At 36.2% G+C, this 27,480-nt stretch overlaps 1 protein-coding gene across 4 annotated transcripts in view; it reads left to right on the top strand.

Moving 5' to 3' along the window:
- GRM5 (glutamate metabotropic receptor 5) overlaps positions 1–27,480 on the top strand; it is a 458,976-nt gene that overhangs the window by 383,399 nt on the left and 48,097 nt on the right. For all 4 annotated transcript variants that reach the window (XM_079105535.1, XM_079105534.1, XM_079105536.1 and 1 more), the window contains one exon: positions 22,754–23,693. In XM_079105535.1, the coding sequence (XP_078961661.1) occupies positions 22,754–23,693 (940 nt within the window). The remainder of the gene's footprint in view (positions 1–22,753; positions 23,694–27,480) is intronic.

The raw sequence follows: 27,480 nt of genomic DNA, 5'->3' as shown, positions 1-27,480 counted from the left end.
TAATGGGTGATGGAGAAATTGAATTGAAAACTTATACATGGTTCATATGCTCCTTGGTCCCCACCTAGTAGTCCTTATATATCTTAGGATGTTGGGGGAAAGAGACACACATGTGCACACACTGACAAATTGTGTTCAGAAGTATGAAGTAGAAGAACAGGAGTTAAAAATGAAAATATTAGAGAATACATTGTAGTCAGAAAAGATTTTTGGGGGGAAGCGAAAATTAGCTGAGACCTACATGATAAATAGAAATAATTAACACGTCATGGGGAAAAGGGCATTTTGTACACATGTAGAACAGCACATGTATAGGTCTGTATAAGGGAAAGCAGTTTGGAGAATGGTATCAGAAGAGATTTAAAAAAATAACAGGGGCAAGATCATGTACAGCCTAAGAACATGCTCAGGATTTGCAAGTTTTAAGTATATTGAAAACTCATTGCAAGGTCTCAGTAGATGTAAAAACATTAAGACTCAATGTTTTAAAACTAGCATTCTGATTGCTGTGAGGGAGAAAATTTTGGGTACAGATGGAAGGTGGGAACAGGTAGACAAATTAAATGGTTGTCACTACTGAGTTCTCAGTCTCCTGTCCCTAGTGCTTTGGGAGATGCAAGATATATACTTTGGTATAGAATTGATAAGGCATTTAAAAGGTTGTGAAGCTTAATGCTTTAAAGATTAGAAAAAGAAATACATTCTTTCATAAAGATCAAGAGTTTAAATTTTTATCAGATCTGTTTGAGATGCTTTTGAGATTATTAAATGGGAATTAATTCATTTAATAAATTAAGGCATTAGTTTGTGCCAGAAAATGTAATAGGGTCTGGAAATACAAAGATACTGTCTAAGTTTTTAAGAAACTCTTAATCGAATGGGAGAAAAGCAATTAACAACATGATGAAGTTAGCACTAGAGGTGAGGAAGAAATGTGTACCAAGGACAAATGAGGATGGCATTGTCAACCTTGCAGAATTTGGGAAGCTTTAATCTTAAGTCACAAGTGGAAGCTCACTTTAACAAAGGGACCATGAACATATGGCAAAGCAGCTCTTTCAGAATTGTTAATGCCATAACCTAAAGATCAAGGAAGGACTGGTTTTTTTTTTCCCTTTTTTTTCCTTAGTATAACATGTATACATGTTTTATTTGTTGTCTCTTATCCCAGAGACTTTCTAAAAACTATTCTTTCCACTGCTCATTCCATTTCATTCCTCTTTCTAATCATCTTTCTTGAGTAACAAGTATTCTCTTATTTAAATATCTTTCTTCGTGCATTATAGTTATACAAAATAGTGGGGTTCATTTTGACTCAATCATACATGCCCAGAATGTAGTTTGCTCCTTTTCAGTTCCCACTGCTTCTACTTTTCCTCCCTTTCCCCCTCCCCCTCTTCACCTTCCTCTACCCTACTGGTCTTCCTCCCATTTATTTATTATTTTTATTTGGTGCTTGATAGATACACATAAAGGTGGCATTCACCATGATATATTCATAGAAGTACATAGAAAAATTCGATCAACTTCCCTCTGCAATTCCTCCCTTTTCCAATTCCTCTTTCTTCCCCCTCAATCTCCTCTCTCTGTTCCACTGATCTCCCTTCTATTTCCATGAAGTTTCCCCTTTTTTTGCACTTTTTTTAATCTAGGTTTTGCATATGAGAGAAAACATTTGACCATTGATTTTCCGAGTCTGTCATATTTGACCTAACATGTTAGTCTCCAGTTCCATCCATTTACCAGCAAATGCCATAACTTCATTCTTCTCTATGACTGAGTAAAACACCATTGTGTATACATACTACATATACTACATTTTCTTTATCCATTTATCTGTTGATAGGTATTTGGGTTGGTTCCATAACTTGGCTATTGTGCCCTCCTATTCACTTTGATATTCCTGTATCACCATAATATGCTGATTATAGATCTTCTGGCTAAGTATCAAGCAGTGCAATAGCTGGGTCATATGGTGGCTCTATTCCTAGTCTTTTGAAGAATCTTCAGACTGCTTTTCAAAGTGGTTGTACTAATTTGCAGTTCCACCAACAATGTATGAGTATTCATTTTCTCCCACAACTTTACCTGCATGTATTATTATTTGTATTCTTGATGAATATCCTTCTAACTGGAGTCAGATGAAATCTCAATGTAGTTTTTATTTGCTTTTCTCTCATTGTCAGGGATGATGAACATTTTCCCCATATTTATTGGTCATCTGTATTTCTTCTTTTGAGAAATGTCTGTTTAATTCTTTTGCTCATTTGTTGACTAAGTTTTGATTTTTGATATTGTTTTTTGAATTTGTTATGTATTCTGGATATTAATCCTCTGTTAGAAGAGTAACTGGCAAAGAGTTTCTCCCATTCTGTAGGCTCTCTCTTTATATTTTATTTCCTTTGCTGTGCAGAAGCTTTTAAATTTGATCCTGTCCTACTTATTGATTGTTGGTTTTATTTCTTGAGCTTTAGAAAACTTATTTAAGAAGTTGATACCTGCACCAGTGTGTTGGAGTGTTGAGACTATGCTTTCTCGTTTCAGTGGCAAAGTTTTGGTCTAATTCCTAGGATTTGATCCACCTTGAGTTGACTTTTGTACAGAGTTTTATACAGAATTTCCTCACATTTAATTCATCAAAGCAATTAAATATTGGGGACTACTGCATTTCCAGACTTTATAGTAACTTGTAAATCCTTATTTTACAAATATTTCTGCTCAGTTTAATAACTTTGATGCTGCACGCTCTCTCTTTGCCATCTACATGACCACACAAGTTTCTCTGATCTAGCTAAAAACTGTTTCTGGGGTTTATTTCTGGGTTTTATTTCTGCCCATTCCACTTCATCTGTATCATTAAATTTCGATGTATCCCAGGCTCCATCATTAGTTCATTGTGGTTTTTCTTCTGCACAGTCTCTCCAAGTGATTTCATCTACTCTGATGATTTTAACTCTTACCTATATGACTCCCAGTAGTTCAGCTCAGCCTGCATTTTTCCCCTGAGACTCAGACACATAAATCTAAGTACTTGCTTAATGTGTCCTCTTGTTTAATCCACAGTCAATGACACCACCATTGCGTTAGTTGTCTCAACCAAGAAGAAATTAAGTTATCTCAGACTCTTCTCTCCTTTTGGCCACCCATATCCAAGCCTGATTATCGGACCTGAGTATTTGAATTGCTAAATATTTTTAACTTCCTTCTCTCCACTTGTACAACTTTTCACATTTGACAATTGCAATAGCTCTAGTCCCTTCTCATGGATTTTATGCTTAATGCTACAAAGTCTACTTCTCATCTTTCTTCTAGGGAATATATTCAAAATGTAGACCTCTTCTTTCCAGTTAGTTGCTTATGTAGGGGAGAAAGAAATAACTTTCTTCCCTACCTAAGATTCATGGCTGAGGCCTTTTTAACAAATAACAAATTAACCAAAGAAAAGCATGACATTTTTTAATATAAATTTTGCATGATGTGGTATGTTTTATAAGGAAATTAAAACCCTAAGAGAAGGGTTTTTATATGCTAGATTTGAGTGAATCAGCAGACAGAAATATGATTACATTTTTTTAAAAAATATGACCTAATTGTTATAAATTGGGGGAAACTGAGCAAGGCCTATTTGTGCAGATTACCCTCAGTGATCCTGTGTCCAGAGATAAGATAAGGATCTTCCTTTCCACTGGATATGAAGAAAGTTACATCAAATGAGAGTTTAATGACTTGCTTTAGGAGAGAAGGGCCAAAGGAAGGTGAGGGTGAGTTTTTGTGCTTCTGTTGATTTTTCAAGTGCAAAGGTGGCATATTTTCAGGTAGCATATCCTGAACCCATCACTCAACACTTAGCAGTGTTTTTGTATCTCTGCAGGATATACTCCAAACTTTCAACGTGGCATACAAAACTTCCTCTCTCCTCCACCCTCCTATAATCTTTCCAGGTTCAGTCGTCATCACTGTTTCCCTGTCATTTTATTCTAGTGTCAAAGACTGCTTGCAGTTCTCATCTGCACATGACATTCTTTTATTCCCCCGTCTGGACGTATATTGTCTTTCTGCTCAGAATGTACTTACTCCTCTTCCTTACTGGAGTAACTCCCCCTCTCCCTTCCCTACTCTGCTTGGGTGTCACCTTCTCCTTGAAACCTTCCTTAATATTTTCAGCTTGCTGAGTCTTTTCTGTACTTAAAAGCAAATCTTGCTTCCCTCTTTACATCATACTTTTCAAACTAGATTTTAGTGAACTGTATGCCTATCTGCCTCTCTCACTGAATTGCTGTTTTCACAAGGATATAGTGTCTTCATACCATATTTGTAATCCCAGTATTTCGTAAAATGCCTGATATAAAGTAGTCACTTAGCAAATATGAGTCAACCTGCAGTAAAATGGTGCGGAAAGTGATAGATGAAGAGCAAAGTAAATTGTCGGGCCAGGCTAAGAAGACAACTTTTAGCTAAGGAGTTTGAATTTCTTCCTCTAGGCACTGTGGGACCAGTGGAGGTTTCCAAACAAAAGAATAAAATGATTTGACTCTGGACACCTGCATAGATGTGTGTGTGTGTGTTTGTGTGTGTTTCTGTGTGTGTGTGAGTTAGGGGATTGATGAATGCCAAACCTAGAAAGGTCTCCACACTGATAAGATGTTCAGTCTTTTGTTGGAAACCACAGGACTTTTCTAGAGAACCTGTAACTATTTGTAATCCTAGCTCACTGACTGATTCAAAGTAACAGATCACTTGGAAATGCTCTCTGGAAGACCATTCTGACAGTTCAGCTGTGCCGAAGTCTGTCACAGATGCTTGGGGTTAGCTTTAGGGAACATCACCGGCTTTTTTTCTTCCCACTTGGTTTTAGTTGCCCCACTTCAGCCTATAATGTGACAGCTCAGGTCATCGTTGAGTAAATGCCGTCATCTTGACAACAGCAACTAACACATGTGTGGTTCCTATGTGCCAGGCACTGTTTGAAGTATCTTACAATGTCATTTCATTTAATCCCAATCCAACCCTGTGAAATCAGGAACATGGCTAAGAGAGATGAGTTCACCTAGAGTTAAAAAATAGTTCAGAATAACTAGAGATTCCAATCAACCAATATTAATGGCTATGTATATATTTAGCCCTATAATTTTGGAGTATATGCTTCTGTTTTTTACATAGATACTTGAAATAAAGGTTATCTAATATTAAGAAAAGGTTTTTATGCATGGTAGGATTATGGGTTACTTTTTGTACCCATAAATGCATGTGTGTCTATAAACACATGCATATATTCCTGGATTATATTGTGAAAATATATTTTTGCCATACAGTTAGGCACATTCTCAGTAGCAGTCATAAATTGTCAGGAACCAGTATCTAGGAATTAAAATGAGAGAGAAAGAGAATGAGGTATGAAAACTAGGAAGACAAGAAAGAAATAAGATTGAAAGTGAAAGATAAAAGCAGAACATAGACAATGTTGCCAATTCGACTTTCTTTGAGGACAACAATCGAACAATCATTCACTCTTATCAGGTACTTATGATAGCAGTGAGTAGGATGAACAGGACCTCTTCCCTGAAAGAGAGAATATATCTAAATGTTACAAATAGTAATTAGACCTTGAGTATTAATAACAAAGACCAGAAAGCTGTGGGAGTCTATATCTGTGGAAGCTAATTCAGATAAGACCTAAAATTGCCTTTTCAACTGGGAAGTGCTACTGGCCAAATTATATTGTTATATTGTGTGCATGTATGAATATATGAAAATAAATCCCATAATTAGTGTGAAAATATAAGTAAATAAATAAATAAAATTTCCTCTTCAATGACTTGTATACATAAAAGAATTGAAGTAAAGCTGGAAGCTGGCCAACTAAAATGAGTGTTTCAGATACAGAATCCAGAACTGAGGCGAAACTGAGAGTGTGAGAGAGAAATGAGATAGGAAATCTGGACACAGACCAACCATTAGAAGACTTTGGGAGAAAAGGCCCACTTGTGAATTGCTGGTGGAGTTGCAAATTGGTGCAGCCACTCTGGAAAGCAGTATGGAGAGTCTCAGAAATATATAATGGGGGTGGAGGTGTGGTGAGTGAGAGAATGGGCGAACTTTATGTAGAAGGAAAGGAGAGGGAAGGGGTATGAAAAATGGTGGAATGAGACAGACATCATCATCCTATGTACACGTATGATTACACGAATGGTATCAATCTACATCGTGTACAACCATAGAAATGAAATGATGTACCCCATTTTTGTACAATGAATCAAAATGCAGTCTGTAAAAATTTAAAAGATAAATAAATAATAAAAAAAACTTGGCATGGACCCACCTTTTGACCCAGTTATCCCACTCCTCAGTTTACACCCAAAGGACTTAAAATTAGCATACTACAGTAACACAGCCACATCAATGTTTATGGCAGCTCAATTCACAATTGCTAGATTGTGGAACCAACCTAGATGCCCTCCAACAGATGAATGGATAAAGAAATGGTGGTATATATACACAATGGAATATTATTCAGCCATAAAGAAGAATAATATTATGGTATTTGCAGGTAAATAGATGGAATTGGAGAATATTATGTTAAGTGAAATAAGCCAAGCCCAAAAAACCAAAGGCTGAATGTTTACCCTGATAAGTGGATGATGGTACATAATGGGAGTGTGAGAGTGGGGGGGTGGTAAGAGAAGAATGGAAGAACCTTGGATTACATAGAGGGAAATGAGAAGGGGAGGGGACGGGTGTAGAAAGATGGTGGAATGAGACAGACATCATTACCCTATGTACATGTATGATTACATGAATGGTATGAATCTACATGGTGCACAACCATAGAAACAAAAAGTTGTATCCCATTTGTGTACAATGAATCAAAATGCAGTCTGTATAAATAAAAAACAAATAAAAAAGAAGACTTTGTAAGCCTTTATAAATACTTCAAAGTTTGCCCAAAGAGAAATTAAAAACCAAGTCCTTATTCACTCAGCCACCTTGTCATTCATTCAATAAATATATGTCTAGTATTTTCTCTGCTCCAGATGTATGGAAGTAAAAATATCTTTTCCTTCTGCCCACCCTGGGTTCATTGGCTGGAGCCTCTATAGCAAAAGACAGATTAACAAGAAAAAAAGCATACACATTCGTTTAACGTAAGGCTCTTGTTTGTTGTTGGGGTCTTGTTTGTTTTTGAGGGAGGTCTCTCTATGTTGCCCAGACTGTTCTTTTATTCCTCAGCTTAAGTAATCCTCCTGCCTTAGCATCCTGAGTAAGCTAGGACCACATATGTGCACTGATATGCCCAACTAATATGTTCCATGGTAACATGAGAATTCTCATAAGGAAGTGAGGATTTGAACAAGCAGTTAAACCTGGGTGTTTATATGTTAAGCTGGATTGAAAATTAAGAGTTGTAGAGAATTGTGATAGGAAATGATACAGGTAAAATGGGAAAAATTACCAAGACCTCTTCATTTAGTTTCCTTGCTGGGTCCCTTTATCTTTGGTGATAGGATAATGATATAAGATGCTCCCTTCCTCAAGTACAGGGAGGGCATCTCTCACATGAGGGTCTTATGACCTTCTCAGGGGAGAAAGGTGAGTTAGGTCAGGAAATACTTCTTGCACATGTTGCTCCCTAAATTGCATCATTCCATTAAAATAATCAGTATGACAAGGTGCTATGTTTTGGAGGAGCATGTCTTGAACCCCATCAGAGGCAATATTCTAAGTGCTGAAAATATTTCTATGAACAAAACAGATAAAATTTTCTGTCCCTATGATGTTTACATTCTGGCAGAGAAAATAGTTTTCAACATGGCAGTTATCTCAAGGAGTATCCAAAGAGCGAGTAAGAAAAGAAGTGCAATTCCGGTGGGCCACTTTATAGATATTATTTACATGGTCATGATGCAGAGAGTGAATATTATTTTAAAGCATGAAATGGAAGGATACTGATTTCAGAAGTGACATCATCTGGAGAGAGGGAGAAGCAGCAGTCAGATGGGAATAACAGAAGGGGGTACAGTTATATTGATAATGTGTATCTATGTGTGTGTGAATGGAAACAAATATGACAAAATATTAACATTTATTAAGTCTGGATTTTTAAAAATTTGTACTATATTTCTTGCATATTTAAGATATTTATGATTTAAAATATTTTGTACTGTTTACACTACTTAAATGTTCCTGAAAGATTTGACTTAAAAAAGACTAAATTGGAGATTGGAAAAGGAGAGTAAGAGAAAACCACAGTCAAGAAATTCAGCAAAAATCAATGTGAATCTAATGGTAGTTTAGCTAGGATAATGTAGTAGGAACAAAAAGCAATAAAGAGATTGATTAGGAATTAAAATCAGTATCACTAGGTAATTGATTCTCTGAGATGAAGGTAACTACAACATGATCTGGTTTGAAAGAGGAAGGAAAAAAGAGGTGAAAGGCAGTAATGTGGGCAAGGCACTCAGAACTCCAAACGCTTCAGCCAGACTACATTTCATTGCACACCATTTCCTGCCATGTATCTGCAAAGACTGTCCTAGAAAAAAAATCTTTCATTTGTTTTCTGTCAAGGAATTTACGAATGGGATGTAAGTAGCAAGAGCTCAGAGATCTTTAGCTCCCCAGGCCAAAACCACAGAGGCACTTCCAGGTGGGTTTGCCAGCCTCGGGCAACCTTCCAATAAACCCAAGTCCAAGGGAAAAAAATAATGTGGCTTTCCAGAAATAACTGCGTGGGAAGCTTTATGATGGAACGCTAGAGTGATTTCCTGCTTTTTTTTACTCATAAGGAAATATATCTTATTTATTAAGTCCAAAGCTGTGACATGGAAGAAGGCAGCACATATCAGCATTTTAATGCCAATTGGGACATTCTCTAGGAAGTTCTTTTGGTTCCCTGAGTTACCTAATTGCTTTGGAGGTTGAAACCTTTGTATTTTCACTGAAGGGGGAAAATGAACGCAGTCAGACACAAAGGAGTGGGTGGGAAAGTGAGGGAGCAGAGGACAAGCTCCAGGAGGGTGGAAGCGTTGACAGGTCATCCGACCCCAGCATTTGAGCTCCCTTCTTACAAATTTCTATTTCATTCTTTGGTTTGTCCTACTTTAGCCAAACCTTTTGTTGTTGTTGTTTGCCTTTTAATAAATCAGCACATTAAACAAACACATAGGGGGAATTGTTTTTTGTTACCAATAATGATAACCATTTTAAGCATTATCCTTTTGAATTCTATGAGGCAGATATTATTATTTTACAATGGCATTAACTCAGGAAGACTCTCTAAATTGCTCAAGATTACAAAACTAATGCAAAATCAAGCCAGTGGATTTATGCTGTACCACCTCTTTCCTCCACAATCACATTTTAGAGTCTCTTATTGTCAGGAAATTATAGAAAGAAAAATTTCAGCTTCAAGCTGGTCAAATATTAATTATCTCCAGGTTTCTCTGATATTTTTCATTCTAAGTATGTTGAAAATGCACTGGCTATTTGATTATAACAATTGGACTTAGACAAGGAAATGGGGAATCCTTGCCATTTATTAAATATTATGTGTTTCTGATCCTTTGGGGGCTATTTGTTATAATTTTTGTTGAGGAATATGTTTATTTTATTGTTAAAATTATAATAGTTTCTACTGATATTAAAAAAACAGGTTTTCAGAATGGCACTATCTAGCTTCCTGACTTCTAGAGTAGGCATTAATCTGAATGGAGCATAAGCTGTACAGATAGTTACCCTATCATTCACTCACTCATTCAGTCAGCAAAGGATTATTTGATCAAGTTTCTAGTGTTTTCAACAGAATGCTAAGGTCATTAATACAGATTAAAATGGAAAGTGCCTGACCTTCCATTTATATGGAATCACATGTCCATAGTAGAAGGCTGACTTAGGTAATTGCATTTAGGGTAGAGATGTAAAACAAACAACAACTGAACCATTGCCAGATGCAATGGTGGTACAAAGAATATAATTGTTCACTAGTAAGTATTTAGTGAGTTCCAACTAGATGGTAAACTAGCATTTATCACTGGGCACTCGGTGGTGTTGGAGTCACAATTCCTACTCTTGAGTATCACAAAGCCTCACAAGAGATGAATGCAAATAAAAGGGCAACTTCTATATGTTAAGTATGCCTGGCATTAAGTAGGAACAATTTAATGAGTGTCTAATGAAAGAATAAAAGAGAAAAGAAGAAATGAAGAAAGGAATGAGGGAAAAAATAAAATGCTACTATGAGAGGAAGCATTAATAACTTTGATGAGAGAAAATTAATGAGAACTTGGTAATTTAGAGGCAACTTCCAGGCAGAAAGGAAATCAATGCATGTGAGAATGAAAAGTTAAGTACATAATAGAGAAACTTTCAGGCAGAAAGAAAAGACTATAAAGGAATGATACATGTCTTACATAAGAAATGTGTATACATCTGGAAAATATTTTTTCCAATATAACAAATCTCTTCTGGAGTAAATACATCCCTATTTCACATTTACCTTTTCCATCAAAGCCTGTATTATGGAGTCAGCCTTTTCTAAACAACAGACATCATAATAGTGATCACCTGCGAAAGAAAGTGACTGCTTTATTTACAATAGGATTCCCGTTCCCTAACCATTTCTAGATTTTTTCCTTTGAAGTCTGCTGCACACTCACCAATACAATTTAAGAAAGTTGAATTTTTTGACAAATGTAGTGCCAAAAATACTGAGGATTTAAACTGTGTGCAAGATGTGTCTGCAACAACTTATCATTATCATCTTCCAATAGCATGGGGTTTAAATCAAAAGGCTTTGGAGTCAGTCATGATCAAACCCGTGTTCCACCAATGACTCACTGCATGACATCAAGCAAATAAATTTCCTTCTCTGAGCTTCAGCTTTCTCTCCCATAAAATGGATGAAATTGCAGCAACTCGTTCTTAGGACTATTGGGGGTATTAAATAGCATATAAACAGTTTAAACCTATTAAATGTTCAAGTATCTTAACTATTATCACTTTTGTCACTAAAGTTTTAATAGATAAATAAACAGAAGCAGATGGACTGATTTAGCAATGAATAAATGAGAAAAATTGGGGAAAGTTTCAATCTGACTCTATTAAATACCTTTTACATTTGGAAGAAAAATATTTTAAGCTAATGACTATCCAGTCAAATGGATGGCACAGTAGGCTATGGTTTTGTATTTGTTAAACAAAGTTTACTATCATAGACATCTATTCTAACTTCACTTAGGTTATCTTATGATTCTAAGTGAATAAATTATTCAAGTCTAATATTGACCCCAAAATCCAGTAAGATAGCCTTGAGCCAAGACAATGCTAAAAAGTATCTGCCACCTATTTTAAATTTTATCACTGTCCCTTATTAAAAGATTTGTAGTTTCATTGATGACTTCATTACTGACTGTTGATATTTTCCTCACTGGCAAGAAAAAAGAAATATATATATACAGACACACAAATTTTTAACCTTACCAAAGTGGATCTAGCATCTAGTCCCCTCAATATTTTCACATTTGTATATAACTATAAGTTTGAAGTCAAACTAAGAATACAGTTTAGAATGCTCCAGGTCTGTCTTGATCTGCCATTCTTTTTACATTGGTGACTGGTGATCATATCCAGGCTCGTGTTATTAAACATCATCTGCATACTGAATATTTCTGAATTTAACTTTCCATCCCAGACCTTTAACCTAATCTCTAGACCTGAATATTAAACTGCCTACTTGACATATTTATTTGACCAACAGATATCTCACATGATACATTTAAAAGTCTGAAATCCAGGTCTTTGGCCTTCCTTGAAAACCAGGCTGCTCTATCCTTAGTTTTCTGTATTTCACTTGATGTCAAATCTATTCTTTCAGTGGCTCAGGACAAGTCACTCTGTAATCACCTTTTGACTTTTCTCATATCTCTCCATCAGTCAGGAAATCCCATTGGCTCCTTCTTCACTTCCACAGTTCTATCACTTCCAACTACTTCTACTCAGGTCCCTTGGATAGCGATAATCATTGATCAGCTTAACTAATGAAGTAACTTCTGAACTAGTCTCTCTTATTGCACCCTTGACCCTATTTATAGCCTCTTCTCAATACCCAAGCACAGACATGTGCTGAATAAGAATTTATGAAGATTTTCCATTTCATTCAAAAATCAAACTCCTCACAAATTCAACTTCTGTATGATCTGGTCCTTTGTTACATATCTTCCTTTTATTCTTCACTTCATCTAGCCCCCCCATCCCAACACATAGGTCCTTTTGTTACTCAATTAAGACATTGGAAGGTTCTTTTCTTTTTAAGTTTGGTAAGTGAAAAATTTCCAAGCAAAGGGAACAGCTGGGGAAATGACACACACATTTGCCCCAAGTCCTTTGCCCCAAGTCCTTGCTCAAATGTCTACCCTAAACAACGAGCTAAATATTGAAAACTATCCCCTTCTTACACAGTTCTACCTTTTCTTCTCCATTTTATATTCTTTTCTTTAATATTTTATATTGTTTTTGTATTAACTTATTTTTTATGATAATACATCATCAGTTTTCCCAGTTGGAAAAGGCATGGGATTTTTTTATATGCTTTCTTAGCTCAAATTACCAAGTTCCTAAATCACAGTAGACACTGAAAAAATACTTGTGGAACGAAAGAAAGGACCAAATCCCCATATATTAACAGGAACTTTATATTCTACCTGCTAATCCATCTGAAACCTCAGAAAGGTTAGAACATGATCCTATTTCACAGGAAACAGATTGAAAATAGAAAATAGCTATCCTTGTGATAACATAGTAGGCAGGAATACAGGGTTGAAGTCCTGTCCTGTCTCCATGCAAAATCTGTCCTTTTTCTTGTGACTTTCTGCATTCTTTTTGAAAGAATCTCTAAAACGTAGTGAAAAATTCTGTTCACTGATTCTTCTCAAATAGTGTGCTTGATGAAGATGTTTGTATTAATACTGAAATAAGTACTATTTTTTTTTTAAAAATAATATGCTGTGGGTCATACATTGGTCAATTGTAGAATGCCTTTTTTCTTTTGCAAGTTCTGAATTCTTACCAACATATAAATGTGTTTTCCTATCAGATATGTAAAAAAAAATGTGGTATATTTATAGATGTAAACACCACTTATGCCAGACCAAAAAAAAAAGACTGCTGAAAACCCATCTCAATGGAACCTCTCAAAACAGGTCCTAAAAGAAAACCCAAACCAGTTTTTATTCTGCCAGAAAACATGCAATGAAAAATGTGCACTGTCCTCTTCCTCACAGTGATAAGTTTGTGGTCTGGCCAAAGCAATGTCAGCATGGTCAAAACCACACTGACATGGCCAGACCACAGAAAGGAATGTGGTTTCATTTATTTCAGTGTTTGATAAATATAGCTTACCCCAAATAAATTATCACATTCCCCCCCCAAGAACATAAAACATTATAGTGTTTACCACTTCATTATCTAACCTACTTGGAAAATGCTTCATAAAGCACTGGTATATTACATGAGCAATATGAAGCAGATAAATGTCTACTGTCCTGACACCTCTTAAAAACTGCATTAGGCAAGTGAAAAATTCATAGAGCATTATGCTCTGCCTTATACTTACAGACAATCTCTGACAATATAATACCATTTACTTGGGGCTGTTTATCTACAAAGAGGCTAGAAAGATAAAACAGTCTGGCTTTTCCCCAGAAGAACATAGGAAACAATCTATTAAAACACACAGGCAATTTAGCAGATGTTGAGTCACTTCTGTTTTATGTATATGCTTCTGTTTTTCTCCTTTTCCTCACTTCATAATTATTATGCCACTTTTCAAGTCACAGATTATTTTGTATGGTCCTTGTACTAATCCTTGACAGGCAGGCAAGCAGGTATTTTTATCTTTCCTCCTGAAGCTTCTACTGATTTCCCATCTGAACTCTCAGCAGTAATTCCTTGAGACTTTCTAATTCTCTTATGACACTATATTGCTAGGCTTCAGAGTTATCCTTCTGCACATCTGACCTGCATTTGGGTTGTTTCCTTTACATTCTTCTATTTTTTTCTATATCTGTATTTCTCCTTCTATGATTCCTTTCAAATGCTCTTTAGTTCCAACCCTTCCTCCACATCCTTCACCAAATATAAATGAAGTAGCAGTCCTTACCTCTCCAGAATGTTAAGATATTAAAGATTTTAAACATGAAGTGCTTGGCACAGTGCCAGTGGTGTAGTCACAGAGCCTGAATGTTGGGCCAGTACTCTACTTTAAAGGAACAGAGACCTCCTTTCTATCACCATGGTGCTGACCCAGCACCATAAATGAAGAAGATGCTCAATAATCTAAGTACAATTAAGGAGTGAGCAGGGTGCTCTAGTTGTGATACATAAATAATTTTCAATCTTTTTAATGGGTAGGTTAATGAATTAATCTTTCTTCTTATGTACTTTCTTCTCTATGTAGGTTTTGTTCTCATATTTTCTCTCTGCAATAAAAACAAGCATTTTAAATTCATCAACTATATACCAGTAGTTCACTTGGAAGAATATTTACAATATTGTGTCACTTAAACTTAAGAAACTAACAGACTTAGGGAAAGAAACAGGAAGTAAAATTTATATCAGAACATGCACATAGTTTTGTAACCAGCCTTAGGAAAGATAATGTAAGCCCAAGCCTTAGAACCATTCTGGTCTGTCTCAGAAAAGAAGAAAATCAAGGGTTTATGGACTACAGAAGGAATATAGCAGGGTTTAGAAAATGGTTGCAAAATCTGAGTCATAAAATCAGAAATCCTTTGAACATTTGAATGAAAAACCAGGAGTAAAAATGCTTTTCTAAATGCAGCTTGATTTGAAAAAGCAAGCAAACAAACAACAATAACAAAGAATCCAGCAAACTAGAAAAGGCAAATAAAATGTAAGGGTAAATATTAATATAGTTATTATTAATGTATAAAATTCCACTGAGTGTGTGTTGGTTTTAAAGTGATGACTTTGATGCTTGATTTTACTAAAATACAAAAATTAGTTTAAAGCATTTTATAGATGCACTTCCAAGCAATTTCTTCACTGACCTTTTTCAGGTCGTTGATCTTTAATTTCTTATCTGTGAATTCATCTACAAAGTTTTCTTCAAATTAATACTCCCAAGGGAATTCTGTACTATTTCTGTTTTATGGAAACATTGAGACATGCATAAATAGAATAAAAGGCTCACATCCACAGGAAATGTTTGTTTGCAAGCTGAAGAGGAAGTGTATGTCTTCTTATTCCCACTTGTCCTCTTCATTAATGTAATCATCCATTCATGCAACCTACTTAACTGCTGATTGTGTGCCAGGCACCGTTCTTGGCACTAGAAATGCAGCAATAAACAAAGAAACAGTTTCCTGCTCTCAGATTGCTCAGTCTACCACATGAAACAGACAAGCAAACACAGACACAAGCCAGGGAGCCCTTGGACTTAATTGGAGGAACCTGTCATTCGGGCTTAGGGAATTGGAATAATCAACCTCAAAGAGAATCTGAAAAATAGAAGAATAATGAGAAGTTAGCTAGTGATGAGAGATAGGGGGAAAGGAGACAAGAGGCAAACATTTCAGTCAGCACATTTTATTATTTAAATCCATATGCTGTGTTTTTCCACTCTTATTCATCTGCAGTATGACCAGAAGTCATATTTTTCAAAGCTGTTCCCTACAAATGTGCATCTGTGATAATCCGTCCCTTCAGCACTCTGTGGTACGATTAAATCATTCTTTATGTCTTAATTATGAAATAAATCTTGGCATACAATTTCAGACCTTCCTATAAAATATAACCAATAAAGAAGAACAAAAATAAAAATTAAATAAAAATATAGCTATGAATCTTGGGCTCTTTTGGGAATTTTATTAAGGGAATCTAAGACAAAAATGTGAAATAAACCATGAAGGTTATGTAATAGGCTGGGTCCAGTGATGTCTGAAGGGTTATGAGTCCACTCCAGCACAATGGGGAATGTCCACAATCAATCCTTGTTTCCTTGTGCTGTGGCTGCTCTGTGCCTATTCAGAAAATGTTCTATGTGAGAACCCCTTTCAGAGGATCAGTTGATTATATTTCCTCCCTGGTACAGAAAAAACATAAATAAGTAAAGTAGGTAAATAAATAATCTTATGGTTTCTGTCTTAGTCCCACTACATCTTATTAAACCTTCTATAGTCCCTCTCTGTAAAATAAAGATAGTTGCACCTACCTTATTTATTATAAAGAATACATAAAGTACCTGGTGCATCACCTGGCACGTAGTAGGCACTCAGTAAATGTTAGTTTCCTCCTTTTGTTCACACTAACGTAAGTAGTACCAACGCAGTTTCCAAATGGCAGTTACTGATGAATCTTGTCTAATATTTTGGAGAAAGACTAAGTTTTTTATTTCATAGTGTAATAATGGCATGTTTTATCAGGCTAAGGTAATCGTAAAAATCACTTCACTCTAGAATGTGCTTTACTTGCAGAAAACTTGGGAATATTATTGTTGTAAGAAGTGAAAAAACAAGCTGGGCATGGTGGTGCATGGCTGGAATCCCAAAGATTTGGGAGGCTGAGGCAGGAGGATTGCAGGTTCAAAGCTAGCCTCAGCAACTTATCAATACCCTGTCTCAAAATGAAAAAATAAAAAAGGCTTGGGGATATGTCTCAATGGTTAAGAACCCTGGGGTTTAATCCCCAATACCAAAAAAAAAAAAAAAAAATGTTAAAATCAACAGTTTTCTGGGGAGAAAATAATCTGAATTTTATAATTAAATGGTACCTGCTAAATAGCGATTCCTGTTTATTGTTTCCCTCTTTACTCACAGAAGGAATGAATTACTTATATCAAATGAATTACTCAAAATTAATCAGTTATGAAGCATCTATCAAGTAACTAGTCAGTATGAGGAATCTGTAATGATAAACATGTCACAACTCTACAAAGAATTAAGCCTTTGAACTGCTTGCTTAGTTTTGCCCTTTCTGGTTATCAGAATCTTGACTCTGAAATTCAAGTACAGTGTGCTGAGTTTAGATTTCTGTCTTTAACAATAAATATATAATAGTTTTATAACTTGAGGCTTCTTGAAAGAAGCAAAAAAAAAAAAAAAAACATGTTGCAAATGACTTGAGTTTGTTCACCAGAATGAGAACTATATACTTGCTTATATAGGAAGTATATTAATTTGTGAATTGCTGTACCAACCATTTAAGTGATTCTCAGTACTGAGGAGCCAAAGAGAAAAACCACATAACAGAAGGGTGCCTATAGCTAAGTAAGGAAGATAGACCTTAGCAGTATAACCACGCAAACACCCTTACACATAGACAAAATAGATTATAGTCAGTGCTGCAGAGAAAAATAAGGTATACAAATGTCTATCTATCTACCTAATCTATCAAATCTATCTATGTATTTATCTGTCATCTCTCACATACACACATGCCACTTCCAATACATCTCAACTATGGAAATGATGAAAAAATTATAACTGAATCTCAATAAATAGAAATTATGAAAGGATTGGGGATGTGTTCAATTCAGAAAGAATCTGAGTCTACACACTCCTGAAATCCAATACCAACATCTTACAGATCTAGATCCAGAGAGGAGGAAAGGCAGACAATGGTTACTATAGAGCAGATTGAAAGGAATCATGATGTTTCTAAGTTAGCAGTTCTATACTTTGGGCAGAGCCACTGCTCATATTTCAGGGGTAGTCTCCATAGCCCCTCATCAGTTGTACCCCTGAAACAGCCTGATCAGCATCTGAGCACACATACATCTTATTCTCAGAGATTCTCAGCAGAAACTTCCTTTACCCCAAAATCCATAGGCACTACAGAGCTTGTTAAGGATTTCCTGTTCAGACTGACTTATAGAACATCAGATATCTGTCCTTCATTCCCTCTGCCTGAAATGACACTTGAAGCAGATTTTGAAAATGCAGCAGTGTCAGAGCTGTTGACTGCAGGAATGTTAATTGTTTAAGACTAATACCTAAACACTAAGCACGAATACCAGCTGTAAGTGAGCAGTCATATTTTCAGGGCTTCAGAAAATCAGTGAGTTGTCTATTCTGTTATTAGAGGTATGGGAAACAGATTGGTAGAATCACATGATGAATGCAGACAGTAGTTTTGGCAGCCCACGTTTCCCCTTAGAAAGAAGCTTTTATATTTGCAGTGTATATCAATTCATACTATAAAAGGATGGATCATTCTAGAAAACCATTAAATAATGGATCAAGCATGAAAGAAAAAGAAAGTGAGACATGAACATCTACTTAAATGAATGCTATCAGAACGTAAGTTAAAGTTTTCTGGTGTGTGGTTCAACTACATTTCTAGAAAAGAATGTTAATGTGTATCTTCTGAAGATCACAAAATATTTGTTAGATGAAACGTCACTACCATGTTCAAACTTATTTAGCATGAAGTATAAGAACATATGCTAAAATAATTAAATTCATAAGAAAAATATAAAATGTACACACTCAAGATTTTTAACCTTCAAGTATTCTTCTAGAAACTTACCATTATATCAAGAATAAGACAGATAAAAAATTGTTAATGAAAAATGCCCAATAATTAAAAGAAAACAAATAAGAAATTGAGGAAGAATAACTAGGTATTTGGTTTGCTAACCAGTGCTATAGAAGGGGGCCAGGTAACAAATGGCATTTAAATTGTACCACAATAAGATCAGCATTATCTCAATATTCTGAGCTGTGGCACAACATGTTCCAAGTTATGAAGAACACTACTCCTTATTCAAAACAAGTAGACGTCAGAGTAAAGGGGAAAACATTTAATGATATACTCCCAGGGGAGATATTGGTAAAGCTAATGCTTGATGCTTCATGCATGATATTTGGGTGAGGATAAAAAAAAAATAAAAACAAACTGCACTGTTAGAAGAGACTAAGGTGGGCCATCCAATGAACCACTCTTCTTTGGCTTCTGATACATTACCATTCTTCTAGGTGATCAGTCTTCTGTCTTCCCTTATGTATTCCGTTCTTCTACTGTTCCATAATGTTGATGTTACACTAGACTGCAAGACTCATCTCTCATCTACATCCACAAATTTCCTCATTGATCACATTTATTATCATGCTTCCTACCTCTGTTTTTGTTGTTTGTTTGTTTGGGGTACTAGGGATTGAACACAGGGCACTTAACCACTGAGTCACATCCCAAACCATCTATTTATTTATTTATTTATTTATTTATTTATTTATTTATTTATTTATTTATGTTTTTGAGACAGGGTGTTGCTTGCTAACTTGCTCAGGGTCTTGCTAAATTGCTAAGGCTGGCTTTAAACTTGGTATCCTTCTTCCTCGCCCTCCCAAGCCTCTGGGATTACAGCCATGCACCACCAGACTTGGCCAGGTCTTCTATTTCTAACCTTTAAACAGATGGTTCCTAAAGCTATAACTTCTACCCTAATATTGCATCTAAGCTCCTGTTTCCATATGCCCTCTTGGTCATAGACACTTCAAATACAACAAATCCAAACTGAAACAGTTTTCTTTCTCTGGTCTTCATCTTAATTAATAACACTGCCATCAACTCAGTTTGAAGCCATTCTCCTTGAATCTCCTGTCTACTTTATAATTTATTTCAATCCTACTTCTGAAATTTCTTTACAATTAATTTCTCTAGTACAGTGACAAAGTTTCCATCCTTAATCATCCTTGACTGGCCTGCTGTGTTGCTTTCAGACTAGGCCTTGTTCATGTCCAGTCTCTTCCTATCACTCCAGCCTCCTGCCTTTCTGTCACTGCTATTAGTCTTAGCTTATGAAAAGCCTTAGGTGAGGACAGGTTAACCACCTCTTGCATGTAGCTTATAAGACATTCACACTGAATGAGGTCAGCCTGACAATCTCTAAGACTGAGTTGCCAACCAAGGTCTCAGGACTACCTGTGCAGATACTGAGTTTGCAAAATAGGATTCCTTTTGCCGACCACAAAATACTGACTCAGAATCTGAGTTTAGACACAGGAATTTTATTTTTGTAATCTCCTGAAATGATGTGATGCATATCTATTTTGGAAACTCTAAGATGTCATTCAACTATAAGATTCAGTGATTATAACATTCTAGTAAAAGTCTAACTTGCTATTCCCAGAGAATAGTTGTAAAAAGTATTTTGTGCAATGGCAGTTCAGCTTTATGAAAACCAAACATAAATCTTTCTCAGTGGTTTGCATTCAATGAAAAAATTCATTTGAATGAATAAATTTTGGTAAACTTGTAAAAATAATAGCATCACATTAGAGGCATATCTCATGCATAGTTTTCCCAACACATATATCTAATGAACTTTCTTTAGTTTCACAAGTAATGTTAATGGGTTGCACATAAAGAGTTCAAGAGTATAACCGACATAAAAATAGTAGTGGATGCTATCCTATGCAAAACATTTACAAATTAAGATGTTAATTATATTTAGATACAAGCAATTAATATTTAGCAGAACAGAGACAAAGGGATAAAAGTAAAGTTGTTAAAGTAAATAACAGTTGATTATTTTAGCTAATGAAAGTATTTCTGCCTCACACCCTGCCTATCACATAATGTTTCCTATGCCAGTAAATTCTTGTGGATGTTAGTAGCTCATGACTTAGCAGTAGAAACAAGTCCCTATATAATTAACTACTGTAGATAATAAATTTTTTGTCGAATAATGCTATAAATAAACTTTTGTGCAAGAATAAAGATAAGAATGATTAATTTTTCCTTTTACAAAATAGTTTCTGTAAGGAGAAATTTATAAATATAAAACTAAACTATCCTACTAAAGCATCAGAGGGTGTATTTCAGCATAAAAGCAACACATATGGTCAGGGATGACTGAAAATATAGATACAAATATATTCATTAGCAGTAAGATATGTATTTATTTATAATTAATAACTATCTTGGTTTAGTCTGGGATATCCACACCTCTTTTTAAAGCTGAGAACTTTGTTTCAATACTAATGCACATGTATTTAGAATAAGAATACATTTTTTTCATAGAATCACTTTTCCAGAATGTTAAGGATCTCAAGCTAACTCACAACTCCTATTAAACCCATAATGAATTTAACAAAAATACTTACCTATAATACTAATGGTATTATCTGGAACATAAGATCTTGAGGTAAGAGACAAAAAGGGCAGAGATAAGGGGAAGAAGAAAGAACATTTCCTTCATTTCTTTTCTGCAACAGAGCTGCCCACAGACATATTTTGGAAAAATGACATTCTTCTTTGTCATCAGTAGGTGGTGTTGTCTTCCCTAACTCCCAGTTACCATTGATATTCAAAGACACTGCAACACCCTAATCAGGGGATATGACAAGGTAATAGGAAAACCCTACATGGATATCAATTGATATTTGTTTGGCTGCATATATGACAAAATAAGTAAAGCAGCTTTAGACAAGGGAGATGCATACATACATAATCCAGAGCTAATAGCTGTTTTCATGGTTATCAGGGATTTGGGTCCCCTCTATGTTTCTCTTTCAAATCCAGAAAATATTTTAGATCCTTAGCCTTCAAAGTGCAAGATAATTACTAGATGTATAGACATGGCCTTTATATTCCAGGGAGCAGAAGACTGTAACAAGAAAATGTGAAAAGAGTTCTCTCCAGGATGAGTCATTTTACTTGAAGGAATCCTCTCTTTACATCCTATTGGCTAAAACCTACACATCTGCTACATTTGACAGCAATGGTTGTTTCATAACATCATATTATAGTTGCATCCTTTACTCCAAAATGAAATTGTGTATCTGTTGCTGTGGGCAAAGGAGAAAATGGATCCTTATAGTCAATTAGTAATCCCTGCCATATTCCTCCAATGTTCATGGTCCTGATTTCTTGCCTCCTTTTCTACTCATGAAACTATTATCTCAATTCAATTAAAAAATTTAATTGATGGTAATAATAGTCCTAGAGCAATGGTTCTCAACTTTTGGTTGCTCACTAACAGCACTTGGAGTGTATTTCAAAAATTACAATGCCCAGGCAATTCCCAATTCAATTAAGTCAGAAATTCCAGCAATGAAGCGAACCTCAGTATGTTTTTAAATCTCTAGGTGATTCCTATATGCAGCCAAGTTCGAGAACCAGTATCCTAAAGAAATTTTAAAAGAAGACAGATAACCCAAATGATGTTATATTCCATCACATTTTTCTTCTATATAATGAAGTAATATAAAAAACTGCATGCCATGAGTAGAGAAAAAGTTTGGGAGTGGAGACAATTCCCAGGGTTGTGGGTTGTCTGCCTTTCCGGTCTGGAGTTGTCAGTTGTCAGTCTCTAGACTGATAGTTCAATGTCATTCTGTATCAATGCAATCCCTCCTTCTGATCATATTCTCACCAAGGATGCTGCTAAGTGAGAAAAGAAGAGGTTGAAATATTCATTTATTCATTCAAGAAATACTTTTCAGGTACCTACTCTGTGCTGGACACCACTAAAAAGGTCTCAATTATGTTTATGAGGGCAAGGAACATGTTTATCATTATTTTGTTTCAGAACCTAGAACAGTTCTTAACAAAGAGTATGTATTCAATAATAGAAGGATTTTTCTGGATGAATTTTTAAATGAATTAAAAAACACTGAATTTAGAAAGGTAGAAGGTGATACACTGAAAGAGTCATAAGAAGCTGCTTTTACCTTAGGGATTTGCAAACCAAGTAAATTTCTCTCCCTTTTTTCAATATGTGTCTGTGTCTCTGCAGGTTGTGATTTGATCCCAGTACAGTATCTTCGCTGGGGTGACCCTGAGCCAATTGCAGCTGTGGTGTTTGCCTGCCTCGGCCTGCTGGCCACCCTGTTTGTTACTGTAGTCTTCATCATTTATCGTGATACTCCAGTAGTCAAGTCCTCCAGCAGGGAACTCTGCTATATTATCCTTGCTGGTATCTGCCTGGGCTACTTATGTACCTTCTGCCTCATTGCAAAGCCCAAACAGATTTATTGCTATCTTCAGAGAATTGGGATTGGTCTGTCTCCAGCCATGAGCTATTCAGCCCTAGTAACCAAGACCAACCGCATCGCAAGAATCCTGGCTGGCAGCAAGAAGAAGATCTGTACCAAAAAGCCCAGATTTATGAGTGCCTGTGCCCAGTTGGTGATTGCTTTCATTCTCATATGTATCCAGTTGGGCATTATTGTGGCCCTTTTCATAATGGAGCCTCCTGACATAATGCATGACTATCCAAGCATTCGAGAAGTCTACCTAATTTGTAACACCACCAACCTGGGAGTTGTCACTCCTCTTGGATACAATGGATTGTTGATTTTGAGCTGTACCTTCTATGCATTCAAGACCAGGAATGTTCCGGCTAACTTCAACGAGGCCAAGTATATCGCCTTCACAATGTACACCACCTGCATTATATGGCTGGCCTTTGTGCCGATCTACTTTGGCAGCAACTACAAAATCATCACCATGTGTTTCTCGGTCAGCCTCAGTGCCACAGTGGCTCTAGGCTGCATGTTTGTGCCGAAGGTGTACATCATTCTGGCCAAACCGGAGAGAAACGTGCGAAGCGCCTTCACCACGTCTACCGTGGTGCGCATGCACGTAGGGGATGGCAAGTCATCCTCTGCAGCCAGCAGATCCAGCAGCCTAGTCAACCTGTGGAAGAGGAGGGGCTCCTCTGGGGAAACCCTAAGGTAAAATGTGCGGGGGCACAGTGGGGCATGCTGCTACACCTGGAGCAGTGGCATTTGCTGCTAGGTCTTCAAATGGAGACATCTGAGTGAATGAAGCAATGGAGGGAAGAGTGTCTTAGGGCTTGGGATCTATTCATTGAATGGTTTTTGTGGGGTTCATTGAATGTGAGTCCATTTGTTTGGGTCAAGGATAAACACATGGAAGTTGAGATTGCAGATAAAGCAAAAAGTTGTAACCGAAGTAGAGTGAAGTCAGGGACAGCAGAATAAAATCATTGCACCAAGACAAAGACCTCCAGGTCCTGAGGGCACAAAGATATATTGTGGGCTAAATTTTAGTTCACAAGATCAGAGAAGATTATTATGAACCAATATTATCCTGAGAGCTAAGAGTCTTATGCATCTGACTGCACCTGAATGTGCCTGGAACTTTATTGAAACCCAGAGGAGCTCTCAACTGCCTATCCCATAAAGACTTGAAGATATAATTGCATTTTAGTTTTTAATAGGTGTAGCTGAAATTGACAACACAGCCAAGAGGCTTTGCATGTAATTGTCTTCACTCATCAATTTCCCAATTCTCTTTTACCTCAGTCCCATCCCTCCCTAAATTCACTATCAGGAACAACAGCCATTAGGTAATTTCTATCTGAAAGCAGTCTAGATACAATAGCCAATAAATAATTTCCCCCATGTGAGGGTCTTTCTTATGATCAAAAAGACCCAACACTTTAAATGATATTGAGATCATGTTATAAGTGGCTTGAGAACAAATTCCAAGGTATTAAAAAGGCTACATAGATTGTCGACAATCCATGTATCTATAGATTGGGAATAAAGATTTCCTCTATTTAAAAAAACACCACATCAAAACAAGCTACTCAGGACATGAGTCCTGAAAAGTCTACTAGGATTTATACCAGCTGGATAAATATAATGGAAGATAAATATCTTTCAAATGGAAGATAGATATCTAAATAATATTGCTTGAACTATTCTCCTATACCATCATTTAGCCTGCATGAAAACCCTATTTTCCAATTGTCCTACCTTTTCAAAATGTGAATTACGTGATATTGAAGATACTGCATCTGTCAAGGTTTGGAAACAATTCACAGAATAATTGAAGAAGTTTATCCATGAGACCCAAATACTTGTATTATCAACTTGTACCCTTACCTCATTCCATTCCTTCCTAATTCTTTTCTACTTCTCATCTCTTTCCGTGCACATTGTGCAAAATATCCATCAAGTCATAAATTGTATCTTTCCCTTTTTAATCCCAACAATGCTGTGATTTGTATATGCTTTCCATATACCTAACCTTCTGGCACATTTTCTGTCCATCTTCCTGATTCCTCTATGAAACATTCTTTTCCTGAACTTCTGCAGGATCATCTTTTCATTTTCTGCCAAGAAAATTTATTTCACAAACTTTTATTTTATCAGCCTTTGTTCAAACAAAATCTTCCAAGGGAGTCTGATATATAAAACAGACAATTTGGCATAGGGAAGCATTGTGAGTCTCTTTCTCAGCATCCCAAGAGCTCACCAGGGGAGACCCCTTAGAGAGACAGCATGGAGTAATGGCAAAGGACACTAAGTTTTCCTTAGTTTGAACACTGGCGCTGGCATTTCCTCTCTCTGCACCTTCCTTTTTTCATCTGATGAATTGGGATCGCTTACTTCAGAAGGCTATAAGGAATGAATGAGATAGTGTCTGTAAAGATTTGACAGATGGTAGATGTTTTACTCAAGGTAGCAGAGTACTGTGCTAGAAAGCACTGGGCTTGGATCCTGGCAGAATCAGTTATGAGTAGTATAACATTAGGCAACTTCACATAACCTCTCTATGCCTCAATTCCCACCTGTGTTAATGGGGATCATAAAATACATACTTCGTAGACTGTGAGGACTAAAACTAATAAGTGTAGTATCTGCTAAATCTTAAGTACTTCTCAAGTATGTTATTTCAACTAAATTGACAGTTACCAGCTTTCTGCCACACCCGAAAGTCACTGTGTCAGAGATGTGAGCAAGATGATATTAATAATGAAAAGAGTCTCATAAAAGGTAGACAAATTCTTAGAGGCTTGACCTATACCATCTGAATTTCCCAGGGCATCTCCATCTTTGCAGGTCTAGCCCTTACCAAACTGCCTAGCACAGCCTGTGTTCCAGTTTAAGCAGTGCTAACTCCTGGGGAGTGGGATCTTGTCCACAGTGCTCATCACTGTGTCCGTTGTGCCTATCTATACCTAGAAGGGTGCATTATGCATAGAAGATTCTCAATAATGATTTGTGGGTATGTTTGACAAATGAATTAATTTGTCAAAGTGGTGATATAGTAGGTATTTTTATTTTTGCTTGTCTTTAAGTGTGCATACTACTCCTCAGTGATTCTATTAACTTTTATAAGAATAAGTCTACACTGCACTGTATTGCAAATATCCCTCATTCTCTTGTGGTCATCAGTCTCTGTCAAGAATTGGGTCACTGATTTCTTGCTAGATAGATAACATGTTCCCCTAGTACAACTTGATTAATATTTTGAACTATTTTATTTCTATGTTGGTAAACAAAAGGACAAACAAAAACAACAGATTTTACTGATAGTGCTAATAGAAAATAAAATTTTTGAGGATTTTGTAACAATGTTTTAACTTGCCTTATAGTTCTTGATGATCAAATTTTGTAGTCAGTATATTTGGATATTGAAATCTCAAAAAGGGCAAGGAGGGACTTTTGGTAGTTTAGGGATTTTTTGTGTGTGTGATCTGGAATAAACCCTAGTCCATCTACATGATTATAGCTAAGAGAGATTACAATCTAATTATGTAGAGATTTTTTACTTTTTTGCCATCAGCTGAGATATATAGGCTGGAACTTGATATGGAGAAGAAAAAGGGCAGAGAAAGAGATCATCCTCTTGCATCAAATACATCCCTGCTACTCTTTTAAGCCATAGTCCTCAGAGAGGGATGAACCTAAACTTCCTTTCCTCTATGGTTTCCATCAGCTCCTAAACTAAATATCTCCTCTCTGTGACACAAAATCAATATGTTCAAAGCACTAATCTAGCATTTGTCACATTGTAGGATATCACCAGTTATGCTAGGATTTCACCTCTCCTTCAAATTTGCAGTTGCATATAGGTCAGTGTGTATTACATTATCTGTCACACTGGAGCCCAAATAATGGGGAATAAATGAATGTGAGTCTTAGTAATAACTGCATACCATTCTTATTTTGAGGAGTAAAAAGGTCATACACATTCAGTGCTTAGTACCAGCACATAACAATTACTCAATAACCGATAGCTAAACCTTTAAAATCAGGTTTAGCTGTGAGGAACAGAAATCCTATTTTAAGAGGCTTATACAATTTGTTTGAGTTTATGTTCTTCATGGTACAAGAAGTATGGAGGCAGGATATTGGTGATGTTGGCTTAAAGATGCCAGTACCTGCACCTCTGCCATTCTCTTGGCCAGTACTGATGGCTGCAGTATAGCTATCATGACTATGAAATGCATCCTTTTATTAGGATAGACGAACATCTTCTCAGAGTCTTATATCAATTGCCCTTCTATCTCTTTGGTTGAGAGTTTCTTAAAGAGATGCAATAGGAACACGGGAAAGTGTGTCCTTAGCCTAATCAGCCTCTTCACTGGAAACTCCTTGGGAAAAGGGATGACAGTATTCATTGGAAAAGCCAATGAATTGTGTCTACCACAGAAACTTAGTATCTAGTAGTAATAGTGGCCATAGTAATTAAAGTCAGGAGTAG

Source organism: Sciurus vulgaris, assembly GCF_902686455.1.
Source record: "Sciurus vulgaris genome assembly, chromosome: 11".
In the NCBI taxonomy this organism is placed as follows: Eukaryota; Metazoa; Chordata; class Mammalia; order Rodentia; family Sciuridae; genus Sciurus; species Sciurus vulgaris.
This window is presented reverse-complemented; position numbering and strand designations above follow the sequence as displayed.